A 15220-nucleotide genomic window follows, 5' to 3' on the forward strand; every position below is an offset into this window, starting at 1 on the left:
AAGGCGAGTTCAATTTTGCTCCGGAATTTGAGGCAGAGGCCGATTCCGGACTAAAAAATGGGTAGCCGCAACTGGATGCAGTACACCGTTATCCAGTCGTGCACTCCGCTCCGGATTAGGCCCAAATGCGTCGGGAGGAGGGAGTGTCTTCATGCCGATGTTGCGAAGCGAATCCGCCTGAAGAATGAGCACGTCGCTTCTTTTTTCTGGGAGCCGGAACAAACCACTCCCGGAAAGAAGAACTGACCGACTCCCATTTTTTTCGGTCAGGATTTTGAGGCGGATTCCGTCTCAAAATCCTGACCAAAATACCCTAAGGGTCAGTTCACACGTGAAAACCGCCTAGCTTATTTGTGCGAGGTAAAAAACCTCGAGGAGTTTTTTTGACGCTGTTTTTTGCATTCCGCGCGGTTTTTGACGAGGTTTTTGACGCGGTTTTCGCTAGCGGTTTTCGCTAGGGTTTTTTTTTCCTATATGTGCTATAGAAACTGCAGGCGAAAACCGCGCGGTTTTTTGTACAAAAACGCGCGGTTTTGTGTGCAAAAAACCGCGCGTTTTTTTACCGCGCGGTTTTCGCCTCCCATTCACTTCTATGCAATTCTTCAGGCGTTTTCCGCCTGAAGAAAGGTCATGTCGCTTCTTCAGGCGGAAAACGCTAGGAGGAAAAAAAAAGCTAGTGGTCTACATAGACCACCATGTTAAAGGAGAGGTTTTTGAAGCGAATTCCGCTGTCAAAAACCTCCCCTTTGCCCACGTGTGAACTAGCCCTAAAGATTGTAATTGGGTGTCCTACGTGCCGGACTTTTTCCACTGCCGATTTTCAGGCAGACACTGCGACGGAGATGTGAATGTAGCCTGACAATTTTCTCCTGCTACACAACCCCTTTAAGGCTGATGCCCCACGTTGCGAAACTGTAGCGTTTTGGCAGTGTTTTGAAGATCGTAACATGTCCATGATATCTTCGGAAACGCTAGCGCTTTCTGTGTCCGCAATGAAAGACCGTCCTGGCACGTTTCTTTCCGCACCGTTTTTTTGCTGCGTTTCGCAACGTGGCGTCTAAGTTTTATGAGCCGAGCACAAGGCTGGAGCTTTTTTCCTTCTAAGCTGGAATTGCTGATCAATCTTCACCAACCACTTGAGAAATAACTTTGCTATCTGAGATTGTTTGTTCTTCATGCGGTGGAGGATTTCTGACCCCCCCTTTATGTTTGCTCTGTTTTTGTTCAGATCGAATGTTCCAGCGTTTCCGACTATTCTGAAAAGATTATCAAGGCCAACCACCTGGACAACAGTAAGGCATCTGAGAATGTTCTTATGTCTCCGTTCTAGAACAACCTTGAACGAAATATCCATAATACAATGAAATCTATTGATAAAAATGACAGGGTTATATGACCATGGCTGCTTATTTCCAGTAACAGCGCCCCTCCTGTTCACAGGTTCTGTCTGGTATTGCAGCTCAGTACTTTCCCGATTAATATACATGATGTTACTTTAGAATTTATTTGGCGACATGATCAGCTCCTTCCCTTTGGTGTTGTCTTCCTGTCATCGTATGAAATTACTTTTCCTGCCATGACAGTTCTATCTAGAAGGACGGAGCAGATTATAAGCGGCCGCTACATACTTGTTACATAGTCATCAGCAGATGAAAATTGAATATGGGGATTTTCCACGTTGGGGTGTTTTTTTTTTCATTTCGTTCCTTACAAATAGCTATCCATCAAAGTGATGGCCGGGGCTGTTCACACAAATGCGCTTTCCAGCGCTCGTTCCCCGAGCTATCATATCTCATCTATCAACAGACGCAATGCCCTTGTGGTGTTATTGAATGAAGATACCCACGGTATAGCGGAATATCCACCTATAGCGCTGCAGAAGCCTCCTGCCATAGAGGCGACCTGCTACCTATCATGGCGCACTGCCGCCTCTTAAAGGGGCCATTCTGTTTCTATATAGAACAATGTCTGCGGCATGTCATGAAGGAGAACTATCTCTGCTCTGTTCTATGTATGCATATATGTATCTATCTGATATCTATCTATCTATCTCCTATCTATCTATATATCTCATATCTATCTATCTCTATCTATCTATCTCCTATCTATCTATCTATCTATCTATCTATCTCATATCTATCTCCTATCTATATATCTCATTATCTATCTATCTATCTATCCCCTATCTATCTATCTATCTATCTATCTATCTATCTATCTATCTATCTCATATCTATCTCTCTATCTATCTATCTATCTATCTCCTATCTATCTATCTGTCTATCTATCTATTTATATCCTATCTATCCATCCATCCATTTATCTAGATATCTATCTATCTATCTATCTATCTATCTATCTATCTATCTCTATCTCTCTATCTATCTATCTATCTATCTATCTATCTATCTATCTATCTCTATCTCTCTATTTATCTATCTCCTATCTATCTATCTATCTATCTATCTATCTATCTATCTATCTATCTATCTCTATCTCTCTATCTATCTATCTCCTATCTATCTATCTATCTATCTATCTATCTATCTATCTCTATCTCTCTATTTATCTATCTCCTATCTATCTATCTATCTATCTATCTATCTATCTAACTATCTCTCTCTCTCTATCTATCTATCTCCTATCTATCTATCTATTTATCTATCTCCTATCTATCTATCTCTCTATCTCTCTATCTATCTCCTATCTATCTATCTATCTATCTATTTCATATCTGTCTATCATATCTGTCTGTCCCCCTCGGTGCCCCACTGGAAGGATTCCTCCACTGATCCTGGTCACTCCTAGGATCCTTGCTGATCTCTACTTCCTGACCCCTCTTGACACACAGGAAATTACCGCTCAGCCAATCACTGGCCACAGTGGAGACACACCCCAAGCAGTGATTGGCTGAGCTGGATTACTGTGTATTGAGGGGGACCATGAAGTAGAGACCAGCAGGGACAAAGGAAGTATCATTAGAGGAGAGGTGGGGCAATGGCCTATTACAGTATTACCGAGTGTGCATGTGTATGGTGAGATAGGGAGTAATAGCTATCGGCTATGGACCCAATGCCTGTTGAAAGATTTAGTGATCCCAGGCACATAAAATGAGAGATTATTAGGTGAGGAACAAGAGCCTCTCCTTGTGCGAAGCCTTAATATAATATTCCACAGTCTGAGTTTGTTAAAATCCTCCTTCATTTCTTCAGACATTCATTTATTTCTGCAAAATAGAAGTGATCATTGAAAGTCTCAGCGTGGCGGGAACTGTGGAGGCTTCTAGACAATGTGCGGAGCTGATAACTCCCACCATCCTGTCAATACGGGAAACAAAACATGAATGGGTTATTACAGAAATAACAGGAGCTCCAGTAGGAGACCGGGAACAGGAACATTATATTATCTACACTGTGCCGCTAAAGCTGACAAAGTATATTGTGTGTATGAGAGATATGCATGGATGGATGGATAGATAGATAGATAGATAGATAGATAGATAGATAGATAGATAGATAGATAGATAGATAGATACTGTAGATAGATAGGAGATAGATAGATAGATAGATAGATAGATAGATAGATAGATAGATAGGAGATAGATAGATAGATATGATTGATAGATTCTCGATAGATAGATAGATAGATAGATATAAAATAGAGAGATACATTATGTAGATAGATATGAGATAAATAAATAGATAAAAGATAAATAAATAGATAAAAGATAAATAAATAGATGACAGATAGTCAATAGATGTATATGATAAATAGATACAAGATAGATATAAATATAACATAAATAGATAAACAATAGATTGATTAATTGATTGTCAATAGATAGATAGCTATTAGATAGATAGATAGATAGATAGAAGATAGATAGATAGATAGATAGGAGATAGATAGATAGATAGATAGATAGATAGATAGATAGATAGATTGGAGATAGATAGATAGATAGATAGATAGATAGATAGATAGATAGGAGATAGATAGATAGATAGATAGATAGATAGATAGATAGATAGATAGGAGATAGATAGATAGATAGATAGATAGATAGGAGATGGATAAATAAATAGATAGATAGATAGATAGATAGATAGATAGATAGGAGATGGATAAATAAATAGATAGATAGATAGATAGATAGGAGATGGATGGATAAATAGATAGATAGATAGATAGATAGGAGATAGATAGATAGATAGATAGATAGATAGATAGGAGATGGATAGATAGATAGATAGATAGATAGATAGATAGGAGATGGATAGATAGATAGATAGATAGATAGGAGATAGATATCACAGAGCTATAGATAGATATGAGGAAGATTGATATTAAATAGATAAATGGAAAGATGATAGATAGGTAGATATGAGAGAAATATAATTCTTTGCATGACTGTATATAGCACATCTATCTATCTATCTATCTATCTATCTATCTATCTCCTATCTATCTATCTATCTATCTATCTCCTATCTATCTATCTATCTATCTATCTATCTCCTATCTATCTATCTATCTATCTATCTCCTATCTATCTATCTATCTATCTATCTCCTATCTATCTATCTATCTATCTATCTCCTATCTATCTATCTATCTATCTATCTATCTATCTATCTATCTCCTATCTATCTATCTATCTATCTATCTATCTATCTGTCTATAACCTCATGTATGTCTTTATTTATCTAGCTAATATCCATGTATGTATCAATCTAATATCTATCTGTCTAACATCTATCCATCCATCTCTCCTAATATCCGTGCACATATCTTCCAGCCTTCATAACAGTTTGCTTGTATCTGCCCTTGATAGAAATGATCTGTTTTCGCTGTCGGCATGTCATATCACCTCCTCCCTTGGTGGCGCAGGCAGCGGTAATTGTGAGCGGTTGATCTGACATAAGCCCTGCACCCTCCGTGTTTTGATGAAATAATATTAATAAGAAGGAGTAAGACAGGAGTTTATCTCGCAGATATTGCAGAATGAATTATGAGATAATCAATGCTGGTTTTACAGCCGGGAAAATGGAAGAACACTGGATCATTATGTGACCTGGTTTTTAAGTACAAATTCACACTTGTTAAATCCCCCAGTACGTATTGTCCTAATAAATCAGAATGGCCTCTTTAATAGGAATATTAGAGCAAAGGTGAATTTTAAAAGCACTTTGTAGAGCAGAAAATGACTTAGAAATTAGATTTTTATTATAAACATGTTGCTGAAAAGTTTTTAATGGCTTTTTTTTTGTTACTATGCACATAACGTTCTTTTAAAGGGGAATTTTCACCACCTCCGCCAATCCCAAGTCTTTGAATCCATCAATAGGCGACTCTTCACTGATTCCGACGCAATTGGAATTTTTTCTCTAGCTTTCACCGTTCTTGAGTAATCATTTCAGTTAGTTTCAGCACAGTTTTGCGCTCTACCATAAAGTGGGCGGTCCTAGGATGAAGCAGAGAGACAAGCACCGCCCACCTGACAACAGAGGGTATAATCATGCTGAAACTAACAGCAACCATTGCTCAGGAACGGTAGGGGCTAGAGAAAAAATTCCAACTGCTCCAGAATCAGTGGACCGGAGTCTACTGACAGCATCGTGTGCATTGTTGTTTATGTATACAATTTAGGAAGGATTCATGTGTCTCCAAGATGGCCGTTTCAAGGGAAGTTTTTAGAAAGGGGTACCTTTTAGGAAGAGAAACCCCTTTATAGGGGTTGTTTGATTTGATCAGTTTTTTTTTGTTAGAAGAGTCCCTCAACAATAAGCTCAACAGAGGGTGTCCAAATGCTGGGACCCCATACGCTATAGTGGGGCCACAAGTGTTCACTTTACTTGTAGCACCACCACAGGGGAAGTGAAACATACATAGTGTCCATTATTGCCATTGAGTTTCTAGTAGCACCAACCACAGCAGTGTCAGACTGGGGTTCAATGGGGACACCAGAAAAAAATGATTCTGCTATTTCTCTGGTACCCCACTTGTTTACAGTGGCCCCAAACTGTACATGTGAATTCATCCACCATAATAGTACTAAGCAGATCCTCTATAATAGTGCCAACACTTGTAGATCATCTATACTAATTCCAGGGCCTGCAGATCATCTATACTAGTACTAGGGTTTGCAGATCCTCCATACTAGTACCAGATCTTGCAGATCTTCCATACTATTACCATGGTTGGCGTTCCTCCATGCTAGTGCCAAGGCTTGCAGATCCTGTGTGCTAATACCAGAGCTTGCAGATCCTCCATACTAGTACCAAGGCTTGCAGATCCTCCATTCTACTATCTGTACTTGCAGATCCTCCATACTAGTACCAAGGCTTGCAAATCCTCCATACAAGTACCAGGGCTTGCAGATCTTCCATACTAGTACCAGGGCTTGCAGATCCTCCATACTAGTACCATGGTTGGCATTCCTCCATGCTAGTACCAAGGCTTGCAGATCCTGTGTGTTAATACCAGAGCTTATAGATCCTCCATACTAGTACCAAGGTTTGCAGATCCTCCATTCTACTATCAGAGCTTCAGGATTCTCTATACTAGTACCAGGGCTTGCAGATCCTCCATACTAGTGTCCAAAGCTTACAGAAACCCAATAATTGTACCAGAACTTGAAGATCCTCCAATCTAGTACTAGGGCTTGCAGATCCCCCATACTAATACCAGGGCTTGCAGATCCCTCATAATTGTACCAGAGCTTGAAGATCCTCCATACTAGTACCAAGGCTTGCAGATCCTCCATACTAGTGACCAAAGCTTGCAGAAACCCAATAATTGTACCAGAGCTTGAAGATCCTCCAAACTAGTACCAGGGCTTGTCGATCCCTCATAATTGTACCATAGCTTGAAGATCCTCCATACTAGTATCTGGGCTTGCAGATCCCCCATAATTGTACCATAGCCTGCAGATCCTCCATACTAGTACTAGGGCATGCAGATCCCCCATACTAGTACCTGGGCTTGCAGGTCCCCCATAATTGTACCAGAGTTTGAAGATCCCCCATACTAGTACCAAGGCTTGCAGATCCTCTATACTAGTAGCAGAGCCTGCAGATCCTCCATACTAGTACCAGAGCCTGCAGAGTCTCCATACTAGTACCTGGGCTTGCATATCCCCCATACTAGTACCAGAGTTTGCAGATCCCCCATACTAGTACCAAGGCTTGCAGATCCACCATACTAGTACCAAGGCTTGCAGATCCTCTATACTAGTACCAGAGCCTGCAGAGTCTCCATACTAGTACCTGGGCTTGCATATCCCCCATAATTGTACCAGAGTTTGCAGATCCACCATACTAGTACCAAGGCTTGCAGATCCTCTATACTAGTAGCAGAGCCTGCAGATCCTCCATACTAGTACCAGAGCCTGCAGAGTCTCCATACTAGTACCTGGGCTTGCATATCCCCCATAATTGTACCAGAGTTTGCAGATCCCCCATACTAGTACCAAGGCTTGCAGATCCTCTATACTAGTACCAGAGCCTGCAGAGTCTCCATACTAGTACCTGGGCTTGCAGCAATTTAACATGGTCAACATTTCCTATGTATACTTCTTCTTGGCGACATTTTTTATTACTGCCATATTGCGTTTTTCTGTACATTTCAGTCATTACAATATTTAGGGGTAAAGTTGAAGAGGTGGAGTTACCGGTAGATAAAGTGGACATTATCATCACTGAATGGATGGGATATTGTCTCTTCTATGAATCCATGCTCAACACTGTCATCTTTGCCCGGGATAAATGGCTGGTAAGTGCTGTTCACACATAGACTAAAGTCACTGTTAAAGGGTTGTACAAGATTAAAAGAACATGGCCGCTTTCTTCCAAAGACAGTGACACAGACGTTCACAGGTGGTGTTTGGTATTGCAACTCTGACCCATTCATGAATAGCAATACCACATACAACCTGTGGAGACGTGTGGTGCTGTTTCTGGAAAAAAAAAAAGCGGTCATGTTTTTCTCCCGCTGTACAACCCCTTTAAGTCAGTCAGGTCAGTTTTTTTCAAGAAGAATTCATGATATAGACAGTGCCCTATAAAGGTCTCCAGATGTTCAGGCGAAAGTGAAGTCTATATACATAAGGGTGTGTTGGCGACGGACATTTTAGCCACGTCTGTCACGCGACCATTTTGAGGACGCCTTCCTTTCAAGGTGTCTATTTACGTGACCGTTTTAGATGGATGGGTCCATTTTTAACACATGTAAAACGGTTTTACATCCATTAAAAATGGATGACACTCGGACATCAAAAACGGAAAAACGGAGCGGAAGGGATTGTAAAGAGGCATCAAAATAGCTGTTAGATCTGTTAAAAACGTCACTGTCGTGTGAATAAGGCCTAGGGCCAGATGTAGTTTCCCGTGGGTACATTTTTTAGACCCGAGGGGTGCCCATTTTTACCGATCCCCCAGGGTATGGACGAATCCGTGAAAACATACAAAAATTTGGGCAGTCCGTATCGGTCACAGACAGCGAAATTAATGCGCCCGTGTGACTGTTGTTATAAAAATGGCCGCCCCACAGCCGATTTTGTTTTTTTTTTAACGATGGCGATCATGTGTCCATTACGTGACCGTTGACCTAAATAATGAAATAATCTAGTGAACGTCAAAAATCTCGAAAACCGCGAGGAACTGATACAGAAATCATAATAGATCATTCTAGAACTTTCCACTCTACCAACTTTTTTTGCTGGAACTTGGAATCAATGGCGATGAAATCCTCTCTCGTGGCTTAAAAGTTGCGCCGCCATATAGAGAATCTTTTCCTGCCACAGAAAAAAAAAAAAAATCTTGTTCCTTGGATATTCCCGTATCAAACGCCATCCGATTCACCTGCAATCCTGCTATTCGCTATTCTTAAGTCCTTCACCTGGCGTCTTCAGATGTGACCAGGGAGGGGGGTCAGCGGGTAGACCTTTCATTTCAATAAGCCTCTCCGTGACTGACAATGGCTTTGATTCGCAGAGACGTTTTTATCTTTGCGTTTCGCCTCTGGCTGATATATCCACTCAGATATGAAAGCGTGTGTGACAGTGTGATGGAGGATAGCAGCGTGCAGGGGGTGCTTGTCCGGATTTTAGATGTGCAGTTCAAACTGTGATGTCTTTGTCAGGTGAATAGATTACGAGACCCATTTCCCCACAATTCGTCAACAGAAACCTGGAGGGCTCATGTTTCCGGACCGCGCTGCTTTGTACGTCGTCGCAATCGAAGACAGGCAATATAAGGACTTCAAGATTCACTGTGAGTATGGCCATTGTTACGGACACCCCCTCCCCATTCCCACTGCTCATGACCCCATTAACTCGATCTTACAATGGTTTTGGCCCGTGTTGACTCCCAGCAGCATGATAGGTATAAATGGCACTATACACTTAAAGGGATTATCCTGGTTTTCTAGAATAGATGGCCTATCCTTAGGGTAGGCCATTAATATTAGATCTGCGGGGGTCCAACACCAAGGACCCTCTCCGATCACCATATTGCTCACTCACGAGTGTAGGTACTGCAACGCAGCCCCATAGACTCACTATCGGGTGTTGGCCCCCGCAGATCTAATAGTGACAAACCAAATAATCCCTTTAACCTGCCAATTTAAAGGTGATTCCTGGTCCCTAGGTAATTTTTTACTTTACTAGGACACCACCACACCGCACCGACCTTTGTACCTGTTCTACAGCTATTCCTCTCAACTCTTACATACACATGCATACAGTGGCGTAACTAGGATTGGCGGGGCCCTATGGCAAACTTTTGACATGGGGCCCCCCAACCGACACCAACGCCGAAGACCTCGACCGACCCCCTCCTTCATACTCTATTATGTCCCTTAGAAAGCTCTGCACACAGTATTATGTCCATTAGTGGCCCCTGCACACAGTATTATCCCCCATAGTGGCCCCTGCACACAGTATTATCCCCCATAGTGGCCCCTACACACAGTATTATGTCCATTAGTGGCCCCTGCACACAGTATTATCCCCCATAGTGGCCCCTGCACACAGTATTATCCCCCATAGTGGCCCCTGCACACAGTATTATGTCCATTAGTGGCCCCTGCACACAGTATTATCCCCCATAGTGGCCCCTGCACACAGTATTATGTCCCATAGTGGCCCCTACACATAATATTATGTCCCATAGTGGCCCCCTACACATAGTATTATAGCCCATAGTGGACACCCATAAACAATTATTATACTCTGGGGTCTTTTCAGACCCCAGAGTATAATAATCAGAGACCCGGGGGAATAAAAACATAAAAAATTACTAATTGAAGTAGTCTCAGCACACCGGATGATACGTTTTCTTAAAAAAATTTCCAAATTTTATTATGGAGACATGCTCCAAGTTAAAAAAATATATATATTGTTCTTGGAAAAGCAGTCGATGGATATGTCCTTGTGCAGACGGGACAGAAGGACGAATAAACCTACGCGTTTCGGGGATATGACCCCTTAGTCATGGCTTAGTCTGCAAGTATGTGCTTATCATATATATATACTAAAAGGTAAAGTTAAAAACAGGACCCCTCCCGTCTGCAATTGGACGGAAGTTTAAATCAAGACAAGATTATACAACAGGTGATAGAGCTATACAACCAAAGCAAATATACACCAGCAACTTAGCATAATGTAGAAACAAAAACAAAAGTTATACATAGTCAATGTTAAGGTAAGTATGTGGATACAATCAATGAAAAATATATATTATTGCAAAAAACATCTTGTTTTCTTTGGAGTTTTTATATATCATTATATTATAAATCTATTAATATTAGGATAGTTCATGTTAAAGAGACTATCAATCCAGTTTTCTCTATATCATTTCTCTGTATCATGTATAAAAAAGCTATATTTGAAAGTTTTAAAAATAGGTTTGTGAATAGGACTTTTTTAAAACTTTCAAATATAGCTTTTTTATACATGATACAGAGAAATGATATAGAGAAAACTGGATTGATAGTCTCTTTAACATGAACTATCCTAATATTAATAGATTTATAATATAATGATATATAAAAACTCCAAAGAAAACAAGATGTTTTTTGCAATAATATATATTTTTCATTGATTGTATCCACATACTTACCTTAACATTGACTATGTATAACTTTTGTTTTTGTTTCTACATTATGCTAAGTTGCTGGTGTATATTTGCCTTGGTTGTATAGCTCTATCACCTGTTGTATAATCTTGTCTTGATTTAAACTTCCGTCCAAGTGCAGACGGGAGGGGTCCTGTTCTTCTTTGCATAAAAAATTACTGTTTCTTACCTGTCCCCCGGCTCCTACGCTGCCTTCTCCGCTGCCGTCCTTCTTCTATGACGTCGGACGTCACATAACCCGGGAAGCAGGCCGAGTTCATGTGACGTCAGAGACGTCAGAAAGGACGTCAGGAAGGAGGCCTGGCAGGATCGCGGAGAGGTAAGTAACAGTGTTTTTTACGTTCCCTTACATCTCCCAGTCCGCCGATCATTATACTCAGGGGGTCTGCAAAGACCCCCGAGTATAATGATAGTATTTGTGGGGCCCACGGTGTCACTTACCGATCCCAGCCCAGCCAGGATCGGCAAGTAAATAGGGCCCGTAACGGCCTATTATAAAAAAAAAAAAAACACAGTGGTAGCGGCTGTAACTGGGCCCCCTAATGGCCCGGGCCCTGTGGCAGCTGCCTCCGCTGCCTCTGCGGTAATTACGCCCCTGCATGCATACTTGGTTCAACTGTCAAGGGGATGTAGCTGCTTCAAGACACAGCTTAACTTGTCTAAGAACAGAAAAATCGGGTGTATTGTCATTGAACATGCTTGATTCTTCCAGTCGGAGGAAATTCGGAAGACCCCTTTTACCAATTGGATGCTGATGACGTATCCTGTGGATAGATCATCAGTATTAAAAAAAAAACACCTAGGGACTGTAAAATCCCTTTAAGCAGGGTTGCCTAACTATCTTATGTGCATGGGGCCTCCCGACTTTCCTTGAACAGGAGGACCAGGCGTGTTGAGTTTAGTATACCTGATCCTAATGCTCTTAGACAAGATAAGCCGCCACCAGAGATGTCTGGGAGCAGTATACCTAGGGTTGAGCGATCATTGGGATCGGGAAAGATCAGATCCTGATCGGCGATCGAGCAGATTTCACGATCCGGATCGGCTGGAAAATGATCGAAATTAGATATTAAAATCAATCCTGAAATCTGAAGATTGTCTCAACCTTAGACGAGCATACCTGTCTATGTTGTGAATTGAGAGGAATAGCTGTCAGCCAGGGTAACTGTAGAACCCAGACCATGGTGCCTGAGCTGACCAAAAAGACTTCTGTTCTATGAGAAGGTACTAATGCACATGGTAGGTGGGTAGGTACACATTTTGTTAGGGTCCAAGAGCTTTACTTTATGCCTCTGATGCTGGGAGTTGTAGTCTCACAATAATTTATAGGCCACTCCTACTATATGAGCAAGTACTGCCCCCAAGGAGCCGAAACAATTGATCATAGGGCTGGGTATAGAGCATACTTTGTAAAAGATCCAACCCTGGATATAGGGTGGAAGCTACTCTCAGGGCATGCTGGGGATAGTAGTAGCTGGAGAGCCACAGGTCAAAGAGTTGTACAAATGTAGCAGCCACCAGATTGGCCACACTTTTGGCATGCTACGTCAATGACACATCATAGACAAACCGCCACCCAAAGTCATGCCCGGCTACGTGGGCAGTAAATTACTTATTATATTTCATTGCTGAAGACTGAACTTTGTGTTCTCACCTTTTTTTCTTGACAGGGTGGGAAAATGTGTATGGATTTGACATGACGTGTATCCGGGATGTCGCCATGAGGGAACCGCTGGTGGACATTGTAGATCCAAAGCAAGTGGTGACCAATTCCTGTTTGATAAAGGTTTGGTGATATCCAATGCAGAAAGCAATTACTTTGTATAAAAAAACAAATTAACAGACAAGTGTGATGAGTCCTATGGAGGCCCGGTCTGAATGGGGCTTTGGTCCACCATATAGGGCATATGAATTATATTATTGGAATATAACCTCATCTGTGAAGGGAAAGGTCCAACCTCTTGTACTTGCACCAATCCCGGGCAAAATCTATGGTAGAAAATAGATTAGATAGATAGATAGATAGATAGATAGATAGATAGATAGATAGATAAGACATAGGTAGATAGATAGATAGATAGATAGATAGATAGGAGATAGATAGATGATAGATAGATGGATGGATGGATAGATAGATAGATAGATAGATAGATAGATAGATAGATAAAGGATAGGTAGACAGATAGATAGATAGATAGATAGATAGATAGATAGATAGGAGATAGATAGATAGATAGATAGATAGAAAGGTAGGAGATAGATAGATAGATAGATAGATAGATAAATAGATGATAGATACGTAGGTAGATGGATAGATAGATAGATAGATAGATAGATAGAAAGATAGATAGGAGATAGATAGATAGATAGATAGATAGATAGATAGATAGATAGATAGGAGATAGATAGATAGATAGATAGATAGATAGATAGATAGATAGATGGATAGATAGATAGATAGATAGATAGATAGATAGATAGATAGAAGATAGATAGATAGATAGATAGGAGATAAATAGGTAGATAGATAGATAGATAGATAGATAGATAGATAGAAGATAGATAGATAGATAGATAGATAGAAGATAGATAGATAGATAGATAGATAGGAGATAAATAGGTAGATAGATAGATAGATAGATAGATAGATAGATGATAGATAGATAGATAGATAGATAGATAGATAGATAGATAGATAGGAGATAGATAGATAGGAGATAGATAGATAGATAGATAGATAGATAGATAGGAGATAGATAGATAGATGATAGATAGATAGATAGATAGATAGATAGGAGATAGATAGATAGATAGATAGATAGATAGATAGATAGATAGATAGATAGGAGATAAATAGGTAGATAGATAGATAGATAGATAGGAGATAGATAGATAGATAGATAGATAGATAGATAGATAGATAGGAGATAAATAGGTAGATAGATAGATAGATAGATAGATAGATAGATAGATAGAAGATAGATAGATAGATAGATAGATAGATAGATGATAGATAGATAGATAGATAGATAGATGATAGATAGATAGATAGATAGATAGATAGATAGATAGATAGATAGAAGATAGATAGATAGATAGATAGATAGATAGATAGAAAATAGATTAATTGATTGATTTCCCTGTTACATTATTATTATTATTATTATTATTATTATTATTATTATTATTTATTTATTTATTTATTTATATAGCACCATTAATTCCATGGTGCTTTACATTTGGGGTTACATACAATACACAGAATATACAGGTAGATATAATACTAACAATGACCAACTGGCACAGTGGGGTAGAGGGCCTGTTTGATATAAAATTAGAAGCTGTGAATTGTTCTAGATGTTCTGAGTTTTTTAGATGACAAATACTTAAAAATTTCCTATCAAAGTTGTAACGAATGAAATTCTTCCAGGGGCAAAAAAGGAAATTGCCTAATGTCTCACAAGCCCCCAGGCCCACTAAAGGAAGTGTTTGTAGCCTCAGGTTTTTACCCCTTTAGACATAATACTTCATAAATCATCATATTTGGAATATTAAGGGGATGGTAAGTGACAAGATTTTGATGTACCAATTGCAATAGGATCCCTTTTAGCAGATTATGTGCTGATTCATTTTTAATGCATCTTTGATACAGTCTGAACACTCTCTCACACAAGTCTCCAGTGATACACTGACTACCTGCAGCCACCAGTAGGGAGGGCACGTGGCATACTGGTTTATTATTGAACTTCAAGTGCACCTCCAATGATAAGACCACTCTTTATAAATGAATAGTACAGGTGAATATCAGAAACTTTGTAATATATCTTATTAAAGAAATCTGTTTCCTTCTCCATTTAGCAGGTAGAGTTACTTTTTACATAGAAGTCTATGGAGAGGGGAGGAAAAGACATACAAATAACTGCAGCAACTAAAGACTGCTACACTCTTCTGATGCTTCTGTATCTTCAAGATCAAACTCTACAGCTGTACAGAATGAGGCGAGAATTCAATTAACAGGCTCCTCCTCTCTCCATAGACTTCTGTGTGAAAATAGACTGAGTGAAGAGGAGGAGGAGGAGCTCAGG

At 40.0% G+C, this 15220-nt stretch overlaps 1 protein-coding gene across 3 annotated transcripts in view; it reads left to right on the forward strand.

Moving 5' to 3' along the window:
• Positions 1–15220, forward strand: part of PRMT8 (protein arginine methyltransferase 8) — a 96527-nt gene that overhangs the window by 61588 nt on the left and 19719 nt on the right. For all 3 annotated transcript variants that reach the window (XM_075275088.1, XM_075275089.1, XM_075275090.1), the window contains exons 4-7: positions 1229–1292; positions 7631–7773; positions 9185–9272; positions 12806–12921. In XM_075275088.1, coding sequence (XP_075131189.1) covers positions 1229–1292; positions 7631–7773; positions 9185–9272; positions 12806–12921 — 411 coding nt within the window. The remainder of the gene's footprint in view (positions 1–1228; positions 1293–7630; positions 7774–9184; positions 9273–12805; positions 12922–15220) is intronic.

Source organism: Leptodactylus fuscus, chromosome 5 (assembly GCF_031893055.1).
Source record: "Leptodactylus fuscus isolate aLepFus1 chromosome 5, aLepFus1.hap2, whole genome shotgun sequence".
Classification (NCBI taxonomy): Eukaryota; Metazoa; Chordata; class Amphibia; order Anura; family Leptodactylidae; genus Leptodactylus; species Leptodactylus fuscus.